This window comes from Argopecten irradians, chromosome 11 (genome assembly GCF_041381155.1).
Source record: "Argopecten irradians isolate NY chromosome 11, Ai_NY, whole genome shotgun sequence".
Lineage (NCBI taxonomy): Eukaryota > Metazoa > Mollusca > Bivalvia > Pectinida > Pectinidae > Argopecten > Argopecten irradians.
In genome coordinates, this window is record NC_091144.1 from 8045820 (window position 1) to 8073561 (window position 27742).

General features: G+C 36.3%; 1 protein-coding gene across 2 annotated transcripts; it reads left to right on the top strand.

The window, feature by feature from the left end:
- Positions 1–446: 446 nt before the first annotated feature.
- On the top strand, positions 447–27399 carry LOC138334677 (succinate--CoA ligase [ADP/GDP-forming] subunit alpha, mitochondrial-like). 2 transcript variants are annotated; one of them, XM_069283339.1, is made up of 9 exons: positions 447–585; positions 1098–1201; positions 2216–2332; positions 13487–13757; positions 14437–14598; positions 15081–15154; positions 15767–15955; positions 16307–16344; positions 27158–27399. In XM_069283339.1, exons 1-8 carry the CDS (start codon positions 549–551, stop codon positions 16319–16321), a joined length of 969 nt encoding a protein of 322 aa, XP_069139440.1. In that variant the 5' UTR covers positions 447–548; the 3' UTR covers positions 16322–16344; positions 27158–27399. The 2 variants fall into 2 exon arrangements, with proteins under 2 accessions (XP_069139440.1, XP_069139439.1); XM_069283338.1 differs by lacking the exon at positions 16307–16344.
- The last annotated feature ends 343 nt before the right edge of the window (positions 27400–27742 follow it).

The following is a 27742-nucleotide window of genomic DNA, read 5'->3' on the forward strand; positions in this document are numbered from 1 at the left end:
CACTGTACATATGATCTGAAAATTTGTAAATGTGGAACTCTCAGAATATTCAAAACATGTTGGAATGTTAACATTCTCTAACGGTTTTTAACACGTTAAACATTATAAATCTAATACTCGATATAAATGTTGCATGTTTGCCAATATTTCACACGAAGCTTCAGAAATTCCTACTTTAGGATTGTCTAATCAAATTTCAATATACATGTATATTTTTCCTGTTCCATTATAGATTTCAGTGTGTTTGCAAAACACATTTTCTACTGGATTAAAATTTAGGTTATATGTAGACAGAAAAAAAAGAGAGAAACAAATCAGCAAACCATTTTCTACGGTATCTTGCAATTATCTGTATCTTATTTTGGTAAAAACTATTAAATTAAAAAAAAAAGAAAAAATCGTTTTGATAATAATTTAGTTAAATTTAAGCAGAAATATACATTTTTTTTTATTTTAGTAGGAGAGAGAGAGAGTAGCCGGACTGCATTTTCCGGAAAATATGACCCGGAAAAATTGTTTTACTGTTGAATTAGTCACACCGTTTCAACATGGCGGCGACCAGGAGAATATTCAGCCCGATAGTGGGTAAGGTTATATCGTTTGGCTTCATTTTGCAAACTGTCCGAGACATTTGCATTTATCGATGATGCAGACGTTTTTGTCTATCCATGATGCTTGTTATGGATTCAAATTCAGAATCAGTAATTGCAAGCTATCTTCAATAATCTCTACCCACGTTTGACCTACAGCAGACGCCGGTCAAACTTATCTTGAGTGACCCATAAAACGTCCACTGTTTGGCATAGTATGTGCCCGTCTTGTAAAATGGTGAATTCTCTAAGAGCTGTTTGTGTCACGTTTGTACACGTGCAACTTTGAACGAATTCGGAATTTATGATTTTATAGGAATGATTACAAGAGCCATCTCTGTAAATTTATACACTGTAGTAGACCTAACACTACATTACACTGCATAATAAATTGTCATTATATATAGGCCTATATTAGATTTTAAAAAAATATCTTATTACATTGACTTCATCTTTTGTTTCCAAATTGCAAATTTGTCACTCATTTTTCCTAAATATATTCTTCAGTGGCTGCCAGGACCGGTGTAAGGCACTGCTACACTGGAACAAGGAGTAACTTGGCCATTAACAAAAATACAAAAGTGATATGCCAAGGATTTACAGGGAAACAGGTAAAACCCAGAAAAGTCAAACGTGCTTACTTCACTCTGAACATTTATATACATGTACCACCCGGTATCTATCTGATTTATATACATGTACCTAGTATAAATACTTTTTGAAGAGTTGTTGTATTGTTCTATATTTGCCATAATTAGTCCCCAGGACACTTAAAAAATGTAAAAATGGGAGCGATTATTAGTGAACTAAAATGTAAATTGTGGCCAAAAAATTCAACCATATTTTAACTCTTTTTGTACTCGTGGCACATTAATCTTTTACAGTAAACATACATATGCCTTTTAACCTTTGAGACACATTATTATGTTGTGATTCACATGTAAAAGACTTGCTGATGTTAGAGACATTACATGTTGTAAAACATTGTTAACTGATACACAGGATTGGGGTGTTTAATTATACAACTTGAGCTCCTTTTCCAGAAAGGGGGAGGGGGCGCTAATTACGGCGAATACAGTATAAAATTAATTGTTATCAATATGTCATGCATGATAGAAAGAAAAACCTGTTTCAACAGTTTAGATTCCATTGTTTGAATTGTACAGGGAGGAGAGATATTCTTACAGATGATGTCAAGATATAGTTTATAATGGATGTCATGATCGATGTCAACATTTGGCTTTGTACATATAAATGTGTATATTTGAAGAAAATGTATGAAAATTAGAACAGAAGATCTAATGTTATTTGCTAGTCTCAACTCCATAAAGGACAATTTGTAGTGAAAAATACATAAGCAATAGTTCTGTTATCTGATGTTAATTGAGTCATGTTCAACACGTGTGATGTGTTTATTAATGTAACCGGTGTAGCAGTAAAATTGCATCTAATTCTGTCAGAGTATCAGAAAAACGTCAAAGTATCAGAAAAAGATCAAAGTGTCAGAAAAAGGTAAAAGTAAGAACAAATCTTGGCTGCCGATTTAAAGATTTAGTTTTGAATGATTTTATAAATGGTGTGATTTTGTTTATGAAACTTAAAATACAGCTTGGTATTGATTTCAGGGTACTTTTCACAGTCAACAAGCTATAGACTATGGCACACAAATGGTTGGCGGTGTTTCGCCTGGGAAAGGGGGCCAAACCCATTTAGGGTTGCCAGTGTTTAACACTACAAAAGAGGTAAGATTACTGGAGATATAGTTTGTATTCAACTGATTTTGACAAAAACCAGAAATCAAGTCCCCAGGATCATGAAATAGACTTAGACTTAAGTTTTTCTTAGTAAATTCAAAACTGACGTAAGCAACTTATTGTAACATCATCTGTGATTGGCTAATAGTGTTGTATAATCGGCTAAAAATGACAATCGATCATCAGTTCAAATCAGATGACCCATCTGATCTGATAATCGCACAAAATGATCGGTTCATTATTGTAGTCAAATCGCCAATTTATGGCTACTTTTGTCTTCATTGTAAGCAGTGAAGAGAATGTTGAATGTTTTTCTTACAATTTTTTTTTACTATAAAAGGTGAAAATTATTGTAATGGAGAAATGTATGGAGGCATTCACACTGTAATTTGTGTTTTTATTGGAAAATTGTTAAAATCACAATAAGTTCCAATATTTACCCGATTAATCGATTATATAATTTTTAATCGATTATCGGATCGGTTGAGGATCATCTAGTAGTTAATCGATTATTGCCGATCATCAATACAACACTATTGGCTAAGTCTAAACTTAAGATTGTTTCATTATCTTGGGGCCCATTATTTGATCATCAGGGTATTAGGTACATCAATAATACCTGTGTTGGATAATATATATTCCCTAGACAGTGTCACAAGTCAGGTGCCCTAGTTTGATCTAGATACTGTATTAGGTCTATATGTATTTGTAGATGAAAAAAAATGTGTTACATATTATACCCTTAATACTGTTAAAGGCAAAAACAAAAGGGTTATGGTTGAGAGTTAATTAATGTATTTTGTTATCAAGGCCCTGGGAAAGGCTCGCCTGTACCTGCTAATATAGTACATATTCAGTTGTGCCGACACCCAGCCAATATAACATATGCATTGTTATCTTAATTGTGAAATTTATACTCTGTTGAAGAAAATATGATAAAAGATAAATTTAAACATATTAAAGCTAATTCAGTTAACCTTTTATAACCATGACAGCCAAATATCTTTGAATTTTTCTGTCACCTATAATGAATTATGCCCTCCTCCAGCAGGTATTCTTTTAAAAGTCTAGTCAACTTAAAATGTTGATTATTACCTCACCTGGTCCGAAGGACCAAGGTGAGCTTATGTGATGCCGTGATGTCTGTCATCTGCTGTTTGTCCGTCTGTCAACAATAAACTTTTTCTCCATAACCGATAGATTGAAAGGTCTTAAGGCCCTTAACCATAATCTTACTAACACAAGCGTATGTAAAGCTCAGAAAATATTCACTTTAGTCCACAAGTTCTAATAACAATTATTATTGCAAAGGGCAATAAGTTATTGTAAGTCTGTTTTTCGAACTTGTCCAAGATCTTGCCAATGTAAGTCTGCATACAAAGTTTCAGTTTCATTAGAGAATCTCATTCTATCAAATACCAAGAAAATTATTAACACTTCTATAAGATACCAATACAATATTACTGCAATTACAGTTTGCAAATTTAAACTATCCCAATAGTGTTTCCCCCCAATCGAAATAGTTTTGCAATAGTTAAGATTGTAGGAACTGGGCTAATATGAAATACTCGCAGAGGTTTAACATGATAACAGAGTAACAGTCGTTAACAAAAGTCGAATTTTCCCCCATGCTATTCAATCAAAAACAAACACTGACATTGTTCTCAATGTCAGTGAGTTTGATCATGAATGGGACAAATTCACATACCACATGATACCTGATAACGTTTGTGGGGGACTTATGTTTCTATTGGTGATGCAATGACATCAAAAGATGATATCTTGTGCTAACGTCATTTCAATGCCATTATCTGGTATCACATGGTATGTGAATTTGTTCCATTGTCACTGACACTAGTAAAGGGCAGTAACTCTAAATGGACACTGCACCAGATGTACGATATGACGTCTAATTCATTAACTGAATTAAATAGAATTCGGAAGCAACACTTTTGCCATACTATTGTAATTGTAGCTTGCCTTAGTTTAACTATCTGAATTGTGCTTTTGTCACCTGGCAAATAGCAGCTGACACCCTGGTCAATACTAGCAACAACATACCACTCTGCTAGAGAAACCTCTCTTTAGCTTGATCGGTTGAGCAACAGACTAGTAATCCAGATGTCCCATGTTTGATCCCTGGCAGAAGTAGTGATTGAATTTATTATAAATCCTGCATCCTGTTACACAATAGAATTGCAATAGTTAAAATTATAGGGTAATTAACTGAAACAGACTGAACTGGACTAAAATGAAGTACTCATAGAGGTTTAATACGATAACAGACTAACAGTCGTTAGCAAAAGTCGAATTTCCCCCCATGCTATTCAATCAAAAACAAACACTGACATCGTTCTCAATTTTGAGAGTTTGATCATGAATGGGACAAATTCACATACCACGTGATACCTGATAACATTTGTGAGGGACTTATGTTTCTATTGGTGATGGAATGACATCAAAAGATGATATCCCACACTAACGTTATTTCAGGGGGAAGATTACAAAGAGTTATGTTCAATTACCACTACAGATACTAGTCTGGAACAAATGTTAACTGGTATCACATGGTAAGTGAATAAGTTCCATCGTCACTGACACTAGCAAAGGGAAGTAACTCTAAACCAAAACTGCACCAGATGTACAACATGAAGTCTAATTTATAGACTGAATTTAATAGAATTCAGAATGCAATAGTAATGCATTAGTAGTCTGCATTAGTTAAACTATCCCAATAGTGTTTCCAACAATAGAAATAGTATTGCAATAGTAATCCTGCCATTGAACGCCAGTCAGGATTACCAGAAACTGACTGAACTTGACTATAATGAAATACTAGCAGAGGTTTAATACAATAACAGACTATCAATTAAAAGTCACTTTTCCCTCATGCTATTCAATCAAAAACAAACACTGACATTGTTCTCAATGTCAGTGTGTTTGATCATGAATGGGACTTTTAAATTCAGTCACCATGTGATACCTGACAAGGTGTGTGTGGGACTACTGTTTCTAATGGTGATGGAATGACGTCAAAAGATGATATCCTGTGCTAATATCATTTCAATGCCATTATCGGGTATCACATGGTAAGTGAATTAGTCCCATCGTCACTGACACTAGCAAAAGGAAGTAACTCTAAACCAAAACTGCTCCAGATATACGACATGAAGTCCAATTCATTGACTGAATTTAATAGAATTCAGAATGCAATAGTATTGCAATAGTAGTCTGCATTAGTTAACTATCCCAATAGTATTTCTACCACTATAAAAAGTATTGCAATAGTAATCCTTCCATTAATTGCCAGTCAGAATTACTGGAAACTGACTGAAATTGACCAACATGAAGTACTCGCAGAGGTTTGATATGATAACAGATTATCAATTAAAAGTCACTTTTTCCCTCTATGCTATTCAATCAAAGCCAAACACTGACATTGTTCTTAATGTCAGTGTGTTTGATCATGAATAGGACTTTCAAATTCATGTACCATGTGATACCTGATAAGGTTTGAGCGAGACTATTGTTTCCATTGGTGATGGAATGACGTCAAAAGATGATATCCTGTGCTAACGTCATTTCAACGCCATTATCGGGTATCACATGGTATGTGAATTTGTCTTATTGTCACTGACACTAGCAAAGGGCAGTAACTCTAAACAAAACTGCTCCATATGTACCAAGTTGATTCCAATTCATTAACTGATTTCAGAATGCAATAGTATTGAAATAGTAGTCTGCATTAGTTAAACTATCCCAATAGTGTTTCCAACAATAGAAATAGTATTGCAATAGTAATCCTACCATTGAACGCCAGTCAGTATTACCAGAAACTGACTGAAATGGACTAAAGTGAAGTTCTTGCAGAGGTTTGATACCATAACAGACTATCAATTAAAAGTCACTTTTCCCTCATGCTATTCAATCAAAAACAAACACTGACATTGTTCTCAATGTCAGTGTGTTTGATCATGAATGGGACTTTTAAATTCATGTACCATGTGATACCTGACAAGGTATGAGCGGAACTGTTGTTTCTAATGGTGATGGAATGACGTCAAATGATGATATACTGTGCTAATGTCATTTCAATGCCATTATCGGGTATCGCATGGTATGTGAATTTTTCCCATTGTCACTGACACTAGCAAAGGGCAGTAACTCTAAACGGACACTGCACCAGATGTACGACATGACGTCTAATTCATAGACTGAATTAGATAGAATTCGGACACTGCACCAGATGTACGACATGACGTCTAATTCATAGACTGAATTAAATAGAATTCGGAAGCAACACTATTGCCATACTATTGCAATTGTAGCCTGCCTTAGTTTAACTATCTGAATTGTGCTTTTGTCACCTCGCAAATAGCAGCTGAAACCCTTGTCAATACTAGCAACAATATACCACTCCGCTAGAGAGAACTTCTCTTTAGTGGTTGAATTTATTATAAATCCTGCACCCTGTTACACAATAGTATTGCAATAGTTAAAATTATAGGGCATAATAGTCTTCTACCATTATACACTAGTTAGAATTACCTGAAACAGACTGAACTGGACTAAAATGAAGTAGCCTACTCGTGGGGGTTTAATACGATAACAGCTAACAGTCGTTATCAAAAGTCACTTTTTCCCCATGCTATTCAATCAAAAACAAACTCTGACACTGTTCTTAATGTCAGTGAGTTTGATCATGAATGGGACAAATTCACATACCACGTGATACCTGATAACGTTTGCGGGGGACTTATGTTTCTATTGGTGATGGAATGACATCAAAAGATGATATCCCACACTAACGTTATTTCAACAGGAAGATTACAAAGAGTTACGTTCAATTACCACTAGAGATCCTAGTCTGGAACAAATGTTAACTGGTATCACATGGTAAGTGAATAAGTTACATTGTCACTGACACTAGCAAAGGGAAGTAACTCTAAACCAAACCCGTTCCAGATGTACAACATGAAGTCTAATTCATAGACTGAATTTAATAGAATTCAGAATGCAATACTATTGCAATAGTAGTCTGCATTAGTTAAACTAACTAATAAGTCCCATTGTCACTGACACTAGCAAAGGGCAGTAACTCTAAATGGACACTGCACCAGATGTATGTTTAATTCATAGACATGAATTAAGCAGAATTCAGAATGCAATACTCTTGCAATTGTAGTCTGTATTAGCTAGCCAATTGGGATTACATGGCCATAAATAAAGTTTAATCCTCCTTTGATATCCAATCAGGATTTCATGAAAAGGAAGAATAGCAATAGTTTTGTAGTTGATAAATTTGCCTATTAACTCAATTAATCAATAATTTATATCTCGTCCCTACTCCCTTCATAGTCCCAGTTCAAACTGTTTGCTGCCTAACATCTATAATATTATGGATGAGTTTGAATATGGAAATGGTTTGTCAGTAACTTTGCATAAGGGGTGTTGTGTTTCATTTTATTGCTTATTGGTATATTCATGAGTGCTGCAACAATACGCTTCCCTCGCAATACTATACGTATCACCATACTTGTCACAATATGCATTAAAGAGAATTTATGTGTCAAAAAAAAATTTTTTTCTACTTTTTCATTGTTGATTTTACCCCTTCTTTTTTAAATAATACAGAATGCAAAATGCTTCCATATGGGTGATTTTAATGTTGCAGGAGGTTCTTCAATTCTATGTCCCCGGGTATCTAAAGCGCAACCATGTTTTTTTGTGGGGAGATACTCATAACTGCTCAAAAATCTAGATTTCGCACTATCCGGATATTGGTGGGGCGTACCATGTAGTTTATACCGTGATATTAATGTCCCATGGTTTATTGTTGCAGCTCTTAGATTCATGTAAGTTACAAATATATGATATACAATGTATGGAGTATATACGTACAGCTATAGAATGACTGTGGGGGGTTTTGATGCAGGGGAAGGAGGGTGGGGAAGTGGGTAATGCGGAGGTGGTGGGGCAGGGGGTAGGATAGAGGCATTTATAGGTGGGGGTGGTGGTAATTAAGTTTCAGACAATTTCTTTGCATATTTGCTTACCCCCAGGCTGACTTTTAAGCTTCCAATGGTTGAACAGAGCTTCATAATGAAACAATTGGGTCATACAGTTTTATCTTTTCCCATAACAAAAATCCTTGTACTTCTTACGATGGGTAATGGCAGACTAACACAAAAATGTACTCACAAGTATAGAGCTACAGATAAGTCCTTTACTGGGCCTAAAACCCAGGTACTGAAAAGTACTCACAGACACAATAGGCAGAGGGAGAACAATGGGGAGTGGGGTGTATAGGGAAGGTTTGTATATCTATATAGGCAGTCAGTAACCTATTGTCATGTTCAGGATTTCTTATGGACTGAGGTGTTGTGAACATGACAATTTTGTCTTTATGAAATGAATGCTTTATATCATAATCTATGATGTTGATAATGGTAGTGTCAAGACTCTTTTCAAATATAAAATTTAACAAACAAAAAACATTGACTACTAAAAAGAAAAATAATCACCAATAACCCCCCAAATGCCAAGTGTATTTTTTATGATTTGAGTATTATGGAGAGAAAAACATCTTATAGATTTACAGGTGTTTATATCTTATGGATTTGTTAAGGATCACCAAAACCACATGGCCATCTGAATGTTAATGATCACCAAAACCACATGGCCATCTGAATGTTAATGATCACCAAAACCACATGGCCATCTGAATGTTAATGATTACCAAAACCACATGGCCATCTGAATGTTAATGATCACCAAAACCACATGGCCATCTGAATGTTAATGATTACCAAAACCACATGGCCATCTGACTGTTAATGATCACCAAAACCACATGGTTATCTGAATGTTAATGATTACCAAAAACACATGGCCATCTGACTGTTAATGATCACCAAAACCACATGGCCATCTGAATGTTAATGATTACCAAAACCACATGGCCATCTGAATGTTAATGATCACCAAAACCACATGGCCATCTGACTGTTAATGATCACCAAAACCACATGGCCATCTGAATGTTAATGATTACCAAAACCACATGGCCATCTGACTGTTAATGATCACCAAAACCACATGGCCATCTGAATGTTAATGATCACCAAAAACCACATGGCCATCTACTGTTAATGATTACCAAAACCACATGGTTATCTGAATGTTAATGATCACCAAAACCACATGGCCATCTGAATGTTAATGATCACCAAAACCACATGGTTATCTGAATGTTAATGATTACCAAAACCACATGGCCATCTGAATGTTAATGATCACCAAAACCACATGGCCATCTGACTGTTAATCACCAAAACCACATGGCCATCTGACTGTTAATGATCACCAAAACCACATGGCAATCTGAATGTTAATGATCACCAAAAACCACATGGTTATCTGAATGTTAATGATTACCAAAACCACATGGCCATCTGAATGTTAATGATCACCAAAACCACATGGCCATCTGAATGTTAATGATCACCAAAACCACATGGCCATCTGAATGTTAATGATCACCAAAACCACATGGTTATCTGAATGTTAATGATCACCAAAACCACATGGCCATCTGAATGTTAATGATCACCAAAACCACATGGCCATCTGAATGTTAATGATCACCAAAACCACATGGCCATCTGAATGTTAATGATCACCAAAACCACATGGCCATCTGACTGTTAATAATCACCAAAAACCACATGGCCATCTGAATGTTAATGATTACCAAAAACCACATGGCAATCTGAATGTTAATGATCACCAAAACCACATGGCCATCTGAATGTTAATGATCACCAAAACCACATGGCCATCTGACTGTTAATGATCACCAAAACCACATGGCCATCTGAATGTTAATGATCACCAAAAACCACATGGCCATCTGAATGTTAATGATCACCAAAACCACATGGCCATCTGAATGTTAAGATCACCAAAACCACATGGCCATCTGAATGTTAATGATTCACCAAAACCACATGGCCATCTGAAGTTAATGATCACCAAAACCACATGGCCATCTGAATGTTAATGATCACCAAAACCACATGGCCATCTGAATGTTAATGATCACCAAAACCACATGGCCATCTGAATGTTAATGATCACCAAAACCACATGGCCATCTGAATGTTAATGATCACCAAAACCACATGGCCATCTGAATGTTAATGATCACCAAAACCACATGGCCATCTGAATGTTAATGATCACCAAAACCACATGGCCATCTGAATGTTAATGATCACCAAAACCACATGGCCATCTGAATGTTAATGATCACCAAAACCACATGGCCATCTGAATGTTAATGATCACCAAAACCACATGGCCATCTGAATGTTAATGATCACCAAAACCACATGGCCATCTGACTGTTAATGATCACCAAAACCACATGGCCATCTGAATGTTAATGATCACCAAAACCACATGGCCATCTGAATGTTAATGATCACCAAAACCACATGGCCATCTGAATGTTAATGATCACCAAAACCAATGGCCATCTGAATGTTAAGATCACCAAAACCACATGGCCATCTGAATGTTAATGATCACCAAAACCACATGGCCATCTGAATGTTAATGATCACCAAAACCACATGGCCATCTGAATGTTAATGATCACCAAAACCACATGGCCATCTGAATGTTAATGATCACCAAAACCACATGGCCATCTGAATGTTAATGATCACCAAAACCACATGGCCATCTGAATGTTAATGATCACCAAAACCACATGGCCATCTGAATGTTAATGATCACCAAAACCACATGGCCATCTGAATGTTAATGATCACCAAAACCACATGGCCATCTGAATGTTAATGATCACCAAAACCACATGGCCATCTGAATGTTAATGATCACCAAAACCACATGGCCATCTGAATGTTAATGATCACCAAAACCACATGGCCATCTGAATGTTAATGATCACCAAAACCACATGGCCATCTGAATGTTAATGATCACCAAAACCACATGCAATGTAATGATCACAAACCATGGCACTGAATGTTAATGATCACCAAAACCACATGGCCATCTGAATGTTAATGATCACCAAAACCACATGGCAATCTGAATGTTAATGATCACCAAAACCACATGGCAATCTGAATGTTAATGATCACCAAAACCACATGGCAATCTGAATGTTAATGATCACCAAAACCACATGGCAATCTGAATGTTAATGATCACCAAAACCACATGGCAATCTGAATGTTAATGATCACCAAAACCACATGGCAATCTGAATGTTAATGATCACCAAAACCACATGGCCATCTGAATGTTAATGATCACCAAAACCACATGGCCATCTGAATGTTAATGATCACCAAAACCACATGGCCATCTGAATGTTAATGATCACCAAAACACATGTGATGATCCATGAATGTTAATGATCACCAAAACACACATGGATACATATCTGAATGTTAATGATCACCAAAACCACATGGCCATCTGACTGTTAATGATCACCAAAACCACATGGCCATCTGAATGTTGATAAATGATTGGGTTACTGATTTAGGTACTGTGTGGTCAATGTGTCAGAAGTTGAGGGAATATTCACTAAAATGAGAAAAATTAAAAAAAATATATATATATATATTTATATTTAGCATAATTACTCATTTTCTGAACTTTTCAGGGATCAATTCTTATGACCAATTGCCAGTGTTGTGAGAAATATAGCAAATGATATGTTCTCTTAAAGCAGCTAGCTATACTCACTATATAGCATTTACTGATTCTCTGTGTTGAAACCTTTCTTGTTTTATGGTTTTTGTTAAACCACCAATTTATATAAAAAAACAGCGAGTTTTGGTTTTGTTATAGCTCACCTGGTCCGATTCTTCTCTGAATCTAAACATTGGATAGCATTCATATTGCATTGGTAGCATCCTTATGGGATATGGATGAAAAATTGTACAATTTTTGGGACTGACCCCTCGTGGACCTGCGGGGCAGGGACAAAAGGGTCAATTTGGCTATTTCCATATACATTATATATCCGACTTCTTCTATGAAAATGAGCATTGGATAGCACTCATATTGCTTTATCCTTATGGGGTTGGGATTCAAAATTGCACAAATTATAGGGCTGATCCCCTGGGGGCCTGAGGGATGGGGCCAAAATGGTCAATTTGGCTACATTTCCATATAAACGACTTCTTTGAAATAAAGCATTGCATATATAGCACTCATATTGTGTTGGTAACAACATTATAAGGCGGGAACGCAAAATTGTACAAATTGTGGGGCTGTCCTCCTGGGGGCATGAGGGGTGGGGCCAAAAGTGTCAATTTGGCTATTCCCATAAAATCGACTTCTTCTCAAAAACTAAGCATTGGATAGCACTCATATTGCATTGGTAACATCCTTATGGAGTGGGGATTCAGAGTTTTTTATGATACATGTAATTACTAAATAAACCAGGTGAGCGATACAGGACCTCTGGGTCTTTTGGATATAGTTGTACATGGTGTGATACGACAAGCAATCACACAGGAAAAAGTTTCCCCAATTATTTATCATTTAACAATATTCTGATAAATTTGAATTAACAGCATAGTTAAATGTCCAAATTTAAAAGTTTTCTCATATAAAAGTTAAGTTGATGCTATTTGAATTAGTCCCAACACTATTCACACTCAGCAGATGCTGCTTCTGCATACGCTCACACTAAAATCCTGCTCAGAAAAAAATAGTTCTGTAAAAATCAACATTTTCTGATAAAACTGTCAATCTATATACAATATATATATATTTATATATAAATTTACATTTGATTGATAACATTTTTCTTGAAAGAATTAGTATGATTGGTTTAATACCAACTTTGTAGAAATACCAGTCGTCATTTGAATTGTCCTATTTAATTAATAGTTCAAACAGTGCATAAATATAAATTAAGAAATTTTGTCAAAACCAATAATTGACTCGATCTTGTTTTCTTTCACCACTGTAGTTTACTATAAAATGGTACGTGTGGTTTTGAGGAAGCTACTTCTCATCTATATAACACATTTAAGTGTGAAAGTTTCCTTGTGTTCCTAAAGCTTGATATGTCTACCTTTCTAACCACAGGCCATGGAAGCTACGAACGCTGATGCTACAGTGGTGTATGTGCCTCCTAAGATGGCTGGCCAGGCCCTGGTGGAGGCCATTGATGCCGAGGTGCCTCTCGTTGTCTGTATCACGGAGGGAATTCCACAGCAGGATATGGTCCGTGTCAAACACAAACTTCTACGCCAAAATAAATCCAGGCTCATCGGCCCCAACTGTCCTGGAATCATCAAGCCCGGTGAATGTAAAATAGGAATCATGCCTGGCCACATTCATCAGAAAGGAAAAATAGGTCAGTATTATTATTGTCTCATTGTTTTCAGGATAACAATTAGAAGGAAGGCAGTGCTTCCATTTATATTGACTTTCCCTTACTATTCACTGAAAGTGCTCAGTGTAGACTTGTTTCACAGAGAAAACTCAGGACAAAAAACAGAGAAATGATCTACATAAATAAATATATTGTACAAGTATTTTGATAGGGACATGAAAAAGCAGCACATGTACAAAATGAAGTGTATGTAGATGTCATTCACCAATATAACATGTGTACAGTATATTGTATAGGCTATTAGTTATATAGAATGCATGCTGCTCGCAGGAATTTATGAATTAGATCCAGATTCTGTGGGTTTTGAAACTTAAACATTTTATCAAATGACTGGTATGTTTTAGGAGTGCATAGAATTTGCATTATATATACGAAGGGATAAGCTGGAATGAATTTCCTAACTGTAGTATGAAATATACAAGATTTGTATGTACCATAAGAAAAATGACAAATTGTATTAGCGTAGGAAGTCCTATGACTTTTGTAAAAGCCATTGTTTTACTGTGTTAATGTCTATGTAATCAACATATTCCATATTATGTTTAACACTCTCACTTACAATCATTATTCTTGGTGATTCAGCAGGTGTCCTGTGTACTTACTACAATTTTATGATGGGAAATTTTATTGACTGTTTTAGGAATTGTGTCGCGGTCAGGCACTCTGACGTATGAGGCAGTTCACCAAACAACACAGGCAGGCCTGGGCCAGACTTTATGTGTTGGTATTGGTGGGGATCCATTTAACGGCACAAACTTCATTGACTGCCTGGAGGTCTTCCTGAATGATCCAGAAACTGAAGGTAGGAACATGTAGTTATCATCAGAGTCTGCAAAAGTACTATACAAGTAGGTTGATACAAGAGGAAGTTGTTTTTTGACCTGTTACAGAAGTTTGTCTTTAAGTAAGTTTTATTCTATATCTGGTACAGAAGTTTGTCATTCAGTAAGGCATCTTGCTATCTTTGTCTTGTATCATTGTATAATAGTTCCAGTTATGTCTAGGATTTAATATCTTATATTTTACAAAATGGATGTCAAAATAATGCATAAGCTAAAGATGCTATTGTTCTACTGGAGACTGACCGTTTTTATTGTATCTGATAGCATTTAATATAGGAAGAACCTTCCTTTATGGCCCACATTAGTCAGTTGAGAGTCTGAGTGTGATACCACATTCTATAAGCAGAAATCCACAGTATTGCTAAAGGAAAATGATTATATAATAATACTGCAAATGGATATGTATTTACCTTATTTAAATGAGTTATCTCCCTCTATTCAGGAATCGTGCTCATTGGTGAAATTGGTGGCCAGGCAGAAGAAAAGGCAGCTGAATATCTTAAAAACTTCAATTCTGTAAGTTTGTGTATTTTTTTTTATTTTTTTATTTTTGTAATATTTCAAAATATTTTAGCAATGGAAATGAAATTTGTTTTAACAGTCTCACAACATTTGCTAAGTAATATTTGTTTTAAGATAATAAATTCCCTTTGGTTTCTTTATGTCATACTGTAAATTATAAAGTGTTACACTTGACAAAGTGATATTAAGATTATCCTGTGATGTTGGTAAGAAAAATCTGGGATAAGTCTGTTAAAATTCATTGCAATTCACAAGTTGTCACTAAAACATTGCGATACATAATCGCAAAATGTAAATCCCTTTATGAAAAGTATCTGCCACTTTTATTTGATAAGGTTTACAAACCTGCTTTATTGGTCATTTCAGTTGTGACCACTTTGACCATATGTTTACAGAATTTTTAGACTTATGATTAATGAAGCTCTTGCTTCGCCAATGGGCCTCTTGTTTATAGCTGGCCTGACGGCTCCCCTAAACAAACTTGGAGACTTAACTATTATAATATAAGAAATTCATTCTTTGTTTTAATTTACAGGGACCTTATTTCTCTAATCAAAGTTTGAGACTTATCTTTATAAGAAACTGATTCTTCATTTTAATTTACAGGGACCTAATGCTAAGCCAGTAGTGTCATTTATAGCTGGGTTGACGGCTCCACCTGGTCGCCGTATGGGTCATGCCGGAGCTATCATTGCCGGGGGTAAAGGAGGAGCAGAGGAGAAGATAGAGTCCCTAAAATCTGCTGGTGTACATGTCAGCATGTCTCCTGCTCAGCTGGGCACTACAATGCTTCAGGTCAGTATCCGTCTGTAGACATATACAGTGTGGCTTTGATGTGCTTTATAATCACTTTCACTGTATACACTATGTTAACATTTATGTTTTGTTCTTTTTTCTGTTGCATTTTATTGTAATCACTTATTTAAGTAAAGTTACTTCTTTGTTTGAATGTATGTTTTAGTATAATAAACAAATCGAAACACATGGTGTGAGTTTTCATGGCAAATATTATTTTTGTGCTTCATAACTGTAAAGACTGACCTTAGAAGTGAAAAAAATGGCCTTGGAATCTGTTTTAGAACCAAAAGTAGTTAATGTGTGCCTCATATTATATATGGATGTGAAAATTGATTTAATTTTATACAGGCTATGAAAAAATAGCAGTGATTAGTTGTAAGAAGCTGGTGAGTTTGTTGCTATGCTAGAGTTATTTCCCCTCCTGTTCTGCACGTTATGTGTTACCAGTTCAAAGTGATTTAAAGTGTTCGAGTTTGTTGCTTGTGCCTCTCCTACTTTCTTCTGTGTTTCAATTTTGCATATGACACTATTTAGTAGAAGCTAGGTGTTCCGCACAATGTTTCAAATTAGATATTACAATGTAGGCTGCACTGGAGTAGGGTATCATTTTATAATCCATTTGCTGCAGTCAAGCTAATCCATTTGCTGCAGTAAAGCTACGTAAGTTAAATGTGGCGTTATTTTCGTACTGACGAATCAAGACGAGCTTTTCATATGTTATTCACCAATAAAAGTTAACAACATTTTACAATACAAATACTGTCAAATAGTTACAATGCAAAAGTTTTAGTTTTCATGGACAAATAAGAGTTCAAAATCAATTTAGGCAGTACCAGTACTGCCAAAAATTGTTATATTTATGTCTACAGTGCAGTGAAATGAGTACATGAAGCCAAGTTGTGGTCTTCAATTTCATTTGATATTTTCATTGTGTTATTAGTAATTGTAAAGTGACTTCTGTAGTCAGGTACTTGTATGTACAGAGCATAAATACAAAAACCTTTACAGTGTGAATTATTTGTGTTGTAACTATGTTAATGATTATAGGGCATTATACAGTTTTTGTGCATTTAAATGATATTCACAGCTTAATTATTCAAATCTGATGGTTTTAAATTGATTATTGAAAAAAACTGCTTGTCAAAATGTTCACTCAGTTACGACACATATAACTAATATTTTGTTTTAATACATGTATTTTTACATAAATATTGTTGATAAAGGTTTAGAACCTTTTGACCCATTGCATCTTTTTGGTATTGTAAGTCCATTCACAAAATGTCAACTGCAGATAAAATAATGTATTGTCTTTTCAATATTCAATGTTTACTTGACTGACATGAGATTCAGATCAGTTATCACATGGACGTTTTGTAAACACATATTGATATTTTTTATACACTATGCAAGGTTTCCAATACTATCATTATAATCTTTCCATACAATTCTGTATATCCTGATGCTTCCAATTGCAACTATAATGTGCAAGAAATATGCCACAGTCCAGAAGACTTCTTGCACATAAAGTTGAAATTAGTATATGTCATGTATACCTTATACTGTTAGTGTCAATCAAAGTAACATAAGATTTGAATATTAACTTTTATGCTGTAACAAGGTGAAGAAAGGAAAGAGATAATAACACAATTGAGAGAAGGAGATCTACTTAATGTTCTTGGCATCAGCTTGGTCTTAATTATCCCCCGTGAAACGTATTTCTGGGGGATATTAAATTGGGCTCGGTTTGTCCGAGATTCTTTTCCAGGCTATAACTCAAAAACCGTTCAATGCAGCTCCATGAAACTTTCAGTATAAATCAGACAAGTGCCCTAGTTGTGCCTTTTTCTATAGCAGACCATCAGATTTGGGATTTTTTTTTCTGTTACCATGGAAACTTAAAAATCTTAAAAATACAGAATTACTGTTTCCTAAAATTTAATATGTAGTTTGAACCTAGGGGACTAGTTGTGCATATTGCGTTTTAGGATCGATGAGTAAACATAATATTTGCCTCACTGATGTTTGTAACTGGTTTCTTTAGATAAAATCTAGGAGGATTCAGTTATACCATGTATGGCTCCACCCTTCTGAAACCTCTTCAATATCTTTAAACCATATCTTCAATATGCTGAAGTTATAAAACTTTAATGTATAACTATTGAATGTCTAGTTTTAATAAGATTACCTTTCTGTTGACCCACTGCCTTTCTATTGAGCCATTTGATGAGCTGATACATGTATTTGGTAGAATATTGGGACATCACAGTAGTTTTCCTTTTTACTTTGTATGTATTTCTAAACTAGTCATTATAGCATACATTGGGACGCTTGCACATACATAGGTCTTACAGCCTTTGGTCCTGTACAAAGGCCAGCACCTTCATTTAAACTAGGGGTCTTCTGCCACATACCTTCCTAACTCTCATCTGCCAAGTACGGTAACTTCTCTTACTCTCATCTGCCACGTACGGTAACTTCTTTTACTCCTTTCTGCCACTTATCCTCTCTCTCTCTTCTGCCACATACGTTCTCTAACTCTCTTCTTCCACGTATCTTCTCTTATTCTTTTCTGCCGTACACGTTCTCGAACTCTCTTCTGCCACATACATTCTCTAACTCTCATCTGCCACGTATCTTCTCTAACTCTCTTCTGCCACATACGCTCTCTAACTCTCATCTGCCACATACGCTCTCTAACTCTCATCTGCCACGTATCTTCTCTAACTCTCATCTGCCACGTATCTTCTCTATCTCTCTTCTGCCACATACATTCTCTAACTCTCTTCTTCCACGTATCTTCTCTTATTCTTTTCTGTCGTATACGTTCTCAAACTCTCTTCTGCAACATACCTACTCTAACTCTCTTCTGCCACGTATCTTCTCTAACACTCATCTGCCACATACGTTCTCTAACTCTCATCTGCGACGTACGGTAACTTCTCTAACTCCTTTCTGCTACATACCTTCTCTAACACTCTTCTGCCACGTATCTTCTCTATCTCTCTTATGCTACCTACGTTCTCTTAACTCTCTTCTTCCACGTATCTTCTCTTATTCTTTTCTGCCGTATACGTTCTCTAACTGTCATCTGCCACGTACGGTAACTTCTCTAACTCTCTTTCTGCCATATAACTGCTCTAACTCTCTTCTGCCACATACTTTCTCAAACTCTCTCTTCTGCCACGTACAATCACTAACTCTCCTTTTTTTCTCATTATTAAAATTGTCATTTATATCCTTACCACAAATTTTTAGCCCACCATCATCAGATGGTGGGCTATTCAAATCGCTTTTTGTCCGTGGTCCGTCGTCCGTCCTTCCGTCCGTCCGTCCGTCCTTCCGTCCGTTAACATTTCTTGTTACCGCTATTTCTCGGAAAGGGCTGAAGGGATCTTTCTCAAATTTCATATGTAGGTTCCCCTAGGGCCCTAGTTGTGCATATTGCATTTTAGGACCAATCGGTTAACAAGATGGCCGCCAGGCCGCCATCTTGGATTTTGATAGTTAAAGTTTGTTACCGCTATTTCTCAGAAAGTACTGAAGGGATCTCTCTCAAATTTCACATGTAGGTTCCCCTAGGGCCCTAGTTGTGCATATTGCATTTTAGGACCAATCGGTTAACAAGATGGCCGCCAGGCCGCCATCTTGGATTTTGATAGTTAAAGTTTGTTACCGCTATTTCTCAGAAAGTAATGAAGGGATCTCTCTCAAATTTCACATGTAGGTTCCCCTAGGGCCCTAGTTGTGCATATTGCATTTTAGGACCGATCGGTTAACAAAATGGCCACCAGGCCGCCATCTTGGATTTTGATTGTTAAAGTTTGTTACCGCTATTTCTCAGAAAGTACTGAAGGGATCTCTCTCAAATTTCACATGTAGGTTCCCCTAGGGCCCTTGTTGTGCATATTGCATTTTAGGACCGATCGGTCAACAAGATGGCCGCCAGGCCGCCATCTTGGATTTTGATAGTTAAAGTTTGTTACCGCTATTTCTCAGAAAGTACTGAAGGGATCTCTCTCAAATTTCACATGTAGGTTCCCCTAGGGCCCTAGTTGTGCATATTGCATTTTAGGACCGATCGGTTAACAAGATGGCCGCCAGGCCGCCATCTTGGATTTTGATAGTTAAAGTTTGTTACCGCTATTTCTCAGAAAGTACTGAAGGGATCTCTCTCAAATTTCACATGTAGGTTCCCCTAGGGCCCTAGTTGTGCATATTGCATTTTAGGACCGATCGGTTAACAAAATGGCCGCCAGGCCGCCATCTTGGATTTTGATTGTTAAAGTTTGTTACCGCTATTTCTCAGAAAGTACTGAAGGGATCTCTCTCAAATTTCACATGTAGGTTCCCCTAGGGCCCTAGTTGTGCATATTGCATTTTAGGACCGATCGGTTAACAAAATGGCCACCAGGCCGCCATCTTGGATTTTGATTGTTAAAGTTTGTTACCGCTATTTCTCAGAAAGTACTGAAGGGATCTCTCTCAAATTTCACATGTAGGTTCCCCTAGGGCCCTTGTTGTGCATATTGCATTTTAGGACCGATCGGTCAACAAGATGGCCGCCAGGCCGCCATCTTGGATTTTGATAGTTAAAGTTTGTTACCGCTATTTCTCAGAAAGTACTGAAGGGATCTCTCTCAAATTTCACATGTAGGTTCCCCTAGGGCCCTTGTTGTGCATATTGCATTTTAGGACCGATCGGTTAACAAGACGGCCGCCAGGCCGCCATCTTGGATTTTGATAGTTAAAGTTTGTTACCGCTATTTCTCAGAAAATACTGAAGGGATCTCTCTCAAATTTCACATGTAGGTTCCCCTAGGGCCCTAGTTGTGCATATTTCATTTTAGGATCGATCGTTTAACAAGATGGCCACCAGGCCGCCATCTTGGATTTTGATTGTTAAAGTTTGTTACCGCTATTTCTCAGAAAGTACTGAAGGGATCTCTCTCAAATTTCACATGTAGGTTCCCCTAGGGCCCTTGTTGTGCATATTGCATTTTAGGACCGATCGGTTAACAAGATGGCCGCCAGGCCGCCATCTTGGATTTTGATAGTTAAAGTTTGTTACCGCTATTTCTCAGAAAGTACTGAAGGGATCTCTCTCAAATTTCACATGTAGGTTCCCCTAGGGCCCTAGTTGTGCATATTGCATTTTAGGACCGATCGGTTAACAAGATGGCCGCCAGGCCGCCATCTTGGATTTTGATAGTTAAAGTTTGTTACCGCTATTTCTCAGAAAGTACTGAAGGGATCTCTCTCAAATTTCACATGTAGGTTCCCCTAGGGCCCTAGTTGTGCATATTTCATTTTTGAACTGATCGGTTGACAAGATGGCCTTTAAGCTGCCATCTTGGATTTTGATAGTTAAAGTTTGTTACAGCTATTTCTCAGAAAGTACTGAAGGGATCTCTCCCAAATTTCACATGTAGGTTCCCCTAGGGCCCTTGTTGTGCATATTTCATTTTGGGACCGATCGGTCAACAAGATGGCCGCCATCTTGGATTTTGATAGTTGAAGTTTGTTACCGCTATTTCTCAGAAAGTACTGAAGGGATATGTCTCAAATTTCATGTGCAGGTTCCCTTAGGTCCCTAGTTGTGCATATTTCATTTTTGAACTGATCGGTTGACAAGATGGCCTTTAAGCTGCCATCTTGGATTTTGATAGTTAAAGTTTGTTACAGCTATTTCTCAGAAAGTACTGAAGGGATCTCTCCCAAATTTCACATGTAGGTTCCCCTAGGGCCCTTGTTGTGCATATTTCATTTTGGGACCGATCGGTCAACAAGATGGCCGCCATCTTGGATTTTGATAGTTGAAGTTTGTTACCGCTATTTCTCAGAAAGTACTGAAGGGATATGTCTCAAATTTCATGTGCAGGTTCCCTTAGGTCCCTAATTACATTTTGGGTCCGAACGGTCAACAAGATGGCCGACAGGCCACCATTTTGAATTTTGATAATTGAAGTTTGTTACCGCTATTTCTCAGAAAGTACTGAAGTGATCTGTCTCAAATTTTATATGTAGGTACTCCTAGGACCTGCATATTGCATATTGGGACTGATCGGTCAACAACATCTTTGATTTTGATTATTGAAGTTTGTCAGTGTTATATATCTCAGAAAGTACTGAAAGGATCTTTCTCAAATTTCATATGTAGTAATATGTAGTAAAAAGTTGAAAAGCAGAGAAAAGATCCGTCTTTCTATTGTCAGACATAGATCATTCTTTGGTGGGCGCCAAGATCCCTCTGGGATCTCTTGTTGAAGTAATACCTTGACTTGTGGGTTTTTTGCAGTATGAGGGTGGAATGTATAACCTAGAGAAAAATTAAATAAATCCAATGAAATAATTTTACTGAACACTATAAATGTTTGCCTCAGATTATAGAAGATTTACTAGTGCCTTAAACAGCAGACATGTACTGCATGACTTTGAGCTACAATAATATTACGCCTTTTATATAAAACAGTAAATAATTTTAGCTGCATAATTCCAGTGACCAGTTGTCAGACAATAAGAACAAATCCTATAGTTAATACTGTAACATTTAATTGCTTATATATTTTACCTAACTGTTTAGACCCAAACTAATGCCAAAAGCTATATTAACACACAAAACTGAGAAGGTGTAAATATCCTTTAAAGGCCCAATATCCGCATCTTTCTTATTTTTTTCATGATTTAGGAGAATGTTGAAAAAAAATCCTATTGTAAATCATGCAGAGACAGGACTAAATCGAAGTCAAGATGAGCGATTATGATTCGGAATACTTTGATAAAAATCAAATAAATATTAAACATCGCTAGGTGGGTCCCACTTAGTCAAACAAGCCGAAGTTAGCCGACATTGTAACGTCGTTGCCGAGAACGTCATGTGACTACCGTTACTACGTAACGTCTGTCCGAACTCTTCCGAAAACGGGTCATGAACTTTCCGACTTCCGTTCGGTAATAATCGTAACTTCTATGGCGACCAGTTTGTTTACATGTATCGACTTTCAGCAACTGCTGTACTAAAGTTATTAAAAAAAATCATTACAAATATTCTTTAATATATCTTAATTTCAACTACATCTACAAATACTAACAATATCGGAGTCGAATTTAACTTGAAATTTTGTTGATAGTTACGTATAGTGTGGCTTTAATACTAAAAACTTTTAAACTAATATTACAGTATTTATTCAAATCTGTAAAGTTTTATAAGAGAAATACATATATGAAACAGCCATATTTAATTAATATTTAATAGTTAATTTAGACGTTAAACAAATGTACCAAACTAAAGTTTAAATACTTAGCTTATGAAGAGGAAAATGGAGGCGACTTAAGCAACCATACAACGAATTAAATATATAATTATTGTCATTTCAATATTACATTTGATCAAGTGCATGATTGTATAAGTAAATAAGTTCAATTTTAGGGTTTAGATGTCATGATGAAGATTGTGTTGTTATATGACAAATAACAATGATCCCTTCTGTAATTATAATTATATAATTATAATGATAGTGTCCCTGTATTTTGAACAAGGTTTTGACTAGCCTCATTGCAATTAATGCTCATGATACACTTGTTAGACATGGCGCACTTGAGGATTTTTGCCTGTTTGTCTAGCAATCCCATACTTGTCATTTTCTTTTAAATTTTATCAAATTGATATTTAACCGAAAATCAAATCATTTAACATGTTTCCTCAATTTATAAGACAACTTGAGCCATTAAGATCTCGTAAAAGCTTGTAGAGCACAGATTTTGTTACGAGAAGAAAAAATGTGTAAAAATCTTCCAATATGAATATGTATAATATCTACCTTATTTATGAGTTTATCTTTCTAGTGACCTTTTTACCAATGCACACTTAAAATAATTATTCATGTGAGTGACATCGTGACTAGAAACTATTTACAATTGTATGTATACACTTGTATCTTGTCCAAACTGTCACAAAGTTTTGTATTCCGTTTTAACTTTTAGCTCACCTGGCCCGATGGGCCGGTGAGCTTATGTCAAGGCGCGGCATCCGTCGTCTGTCCGTCCGTGCGTCATCCATCCGTCCGTCCGTCAACATTTCCTTTAAATCGCTACTAGTCATAGAGTTCTGCATGGAATGTAACCAAATATGGCCAGAAACATCCTTGGGGGAATGGGAACAGAGTTTGTATAAATTTTGGTTCTGACCCCCCAGGGGTAGGAGGGGCGGGGCCCAATAGGGGAAAAAGAGGTAAATACTTAAAATTGCTACTAGTTCTGCATAGAATGTAACCAAATTTGGTGAAAAACAAAAAACATTCTTGGAGGAAGGGGAACAGAGTTTGTATAAGTTATGGCTGTGACCGCAGGGGGGGGGGGGGGGGGGGGGGGGCAGGAAGGGCGGGGCCCAATAAGGGAAATAAAAGTAAATCTTTAAATCGCTACTTGTCATAGAGTTCTGCATGGAATGTAACCAAATTTGGCCAGAATCATCCTTGGGGGAAGGGGAACACAGTTTGTATAAATTTTGGCTCTGATCCTCAGGAGGCAGGAGGGGCGGGGCCCAATAGAGGAAATAGAGGTAAATCCTTTTAATCACTACTAGTCATAGAGTTCTGCATGGAATGTAACCAAATTTGGTGAGAAACATCCTTGGGGGAAGGGTAACAGAATTTGTATGAATTTTGGCTCTGACCCCTTGGAGCAGAAAGAATGGGTCTCAATAGGGAAATTAGAGGTACAGGTGTAAATCTTAATGCGTTCAGAAAAGAAATAATGAACCTGTAATCAGAACATTGCTTGGCATTACAATAACGACTTCTTTGCAATAACCAGAAGGCCCAGGGTACTGATATTAGGCATTTAGCATGCTGGGATGAATGGCTATCAAGTTTGTTCAAATGAATAACCTTGACCTTCATTCAAGGTCACTGGGGTCAAATAGGCAAAAACCTTCAACGACTTCTTTTCTAGAACGGAAAGGCTCAGGGTTCTCATATAGGGCTTGCAACATGCTGGGATGAAGGGCTTCAAGGTTTGTTCAAATGAATGACATTGACTTTCATTCAAGGTCACAGGGGTCAAATAGGCTTAAATCTTTAAACAACTTCTTCTCAAGAACCGAAAGGTCTAGGATGCTCATATTGGGCCTGCAGCATGCCTTGAAGAGGGGCTACCAAGTTTGTTCAAATTAATGACCTTGACCTTCATTCAAGGTCACAGGGGTCAAATAGGCTAAAATCCTTAAAACAACTTCTTGTGAATAACTAAGAGGCATAGAAACCTGATATTGACCCTGTGACATGCTGGGATGAAGGGCTACCAAGTTTGTTCAAATGAATGACCTTGACCTTCATTCAAGGTCACAGGGGTCAAAATGGCTAAAATCTTTAAATGACTATGTTGTATTGTGCCAATAGTCAGATGACCGTTTAGGCATTTGGGCCTCTTGTTAATAGTATGTTTTTAATCCAAACGATGTGAATTAGAGGATTTTACAAACAAAATGCTTACATAAACATATTTCATGACCAATGATACTGTTTTATTCATTGAATTGTTTCACCATTACAGCTTTAAAGAGATAGCAGAGATGTTGCAGGCCTGTATATGGTATTTTCTACAGCCGCTTTTATAGATAGATTATCTATTCCAAATTTAAATTTCTATTTATTCCATGACGTCAGTGTCTGAGGCGCCAGTTGCTTGCACCAAATATGTCAGTGGTTATGGATATGATGTTAGTGAAAATTAGAAGGAACCGTAAAGCTTTATTTGAAAACTTCTTGTGCGCACAATTAATAGAAGGTATTAATGAAACAGATTTAAAATGTAAGATGTATAAAGAATTCCTTAGGATAGCGTGTGATGGCCCTACCATGAAATGATGGAATATTAAGTATCTACAACGAAAGTGTGTGGCTGTTCGGAAGATTAATATCATGATTAAAGGATTTGTGACCTACGTTCGCAAATAAACACAACAGATTAATATCATGATTAAAGGATTTGTGACCTACGTTCGCAAATAAACACAACAGATTAATATCATGATTAAAGAATTTGTGACCTACGTTCGCAAATAAACACGGATTTCACTAAATTTAAACAATAGGCAATTCTTAAAATAAGTATTATAGAAAATAACAGTAAATATTCTTTCCGTGTGTAAAAAGTCAACTATAAAATGTCATTAAAACATCAAAATGCATAAAATATATAGTTGGGGGGAATTTTACCGAGTACCGTAGTTCGCGCATTAGGCATAGAAATGTCCGAAACCAGATCCTAAAACTACATCTTAACATGCATAAAAGCTGAGATATTGGGATAGATTTGTGCAGTTATATATCAGTATTAGCTTACTGATGTACAGACTTTGAAAATGCTTGCTGCCTTTTGACGGACGTGGAACCTACATTTGCCCGGAAAGTTCGTGGCTCATCTCCAAATTCTACATGTATAATTGTTTATGTAAATGGATATAAAGTAGTGACACATGTTTAAAATATCACCAGATCCCTTGTCTCATGTCGATGTTAAGTAACATTATAACAATAGAATCACGTAGTCACTCAGTCGAAAATGAGGCAACAATACAAACAAATCAAACATCAAAAGTCAATTTATCAGGTGAAATATTCCATACCTATAAAGATAGCTATTTTGGAAAGTGTTAATTAATTACATGTTACTTTACACTTTGTAGGATATCTGTCTCTTTATTAGAGCTGACAGCAGGTTTGAAATAAATGTATTTGCACTGGTCCGGTTTGTTCTGTCGTTCTGTTGGCTCACGACCTGTATGAAAAAGACCATAAAACAGCAGAATAATTCGAACTGTGTCTGCACCTGCATCTTATATATTAGATATAAAATTAATTTCCAACGACACTGTATACAAGGATGTGTGATGAAATTATAAGAATAATATGCTTGTGTTACTGGTGTAATGAAACTTCAATATGCAATTAATGTCATTGATAATATTGCACTATCTATTAAACATACATACCATGCTACAGAAAATGAATACTTATGTATTGTTCCTTCCATCCATGTTGACAATTGAATAATTTGCAAGTTTTGTATGTGGCAGTAAAATTAATTGTTTTCGCAGCATAAACAAGTACATTGATAGCGAACGTTAATGTGTGTTTAGATGAAACATGTAGATGTATTGTGTAGTCTGCGTTCTTATGCCGTTATTATTCTATGTTTCAGGCGATGGGCTTGAGTCTGGAATCCTAACACACGACGACATATAATGTGATGCAATGCCTAGACTGAAAGCTGGCGATGATGTGATTGAAAATCATTTAATTTTATTTTCTGATTGAACCTGTACGGACTGAGAAGTAGTGGACTACCTGTTAGTGGACTGTGTAATTTGTGTGACAGGTGACACTGAATAATAGCGACATGTTGATATACATATACCATTAAAGTTATCCAGAAAAGTAAAACGTGTGTCATTTATAAATACCAAATATTCACATCGTGAATTTTATCTTTGTCCTGTAGCTCTAGACAGGGCGCAATTAAATAGCATAAAATGTGGCTAAATTAATATTTATGGTTACCGCTTTTCATCTGACTCTCTTCTTTTTTCTTCCTACTGTCTCCCTTGTCTCACATTTGAACTTGAAACTTCGTCCCTGTAAGGAAGGCTATGGAGTCTATCCACTGGAGAGATGCACAAAAGGCTATGAAAGTGGCAGCTTCTGCCCATTCGTTCAGCGTGAATTTAGGACAGGATTGCCTGTAATGAATATAATGTGATTGGATGCGATATGATGTGCTTCAGTG

What these genes read in the sequence shown, in the direction of transcription:
- LOC138334677 (XM_069283338.1), top strand. Translation starts at nt 549, where the DNA reads ATGGCGGCGACCAGGAGAATATTCAGCCCGATAGTGG. An exon ending in AAGGATTTACAGGGAAACAG is followed by an intron (nt 1,202 to 2,215) that starts GTAAAACCCAGA and finishes TATTGATTTCAG; the next exon opens with GGTACTTTTCACAGTCAACA. An exon ending in TGTTTAACACTACAAAAGAG is followed by an intron (nt 2,333 to 13,486) that starts GTAAGATTACTG and finishes TTCTAACCACAG; the next exon opens with GCCATGGAAGCTACGAACGC.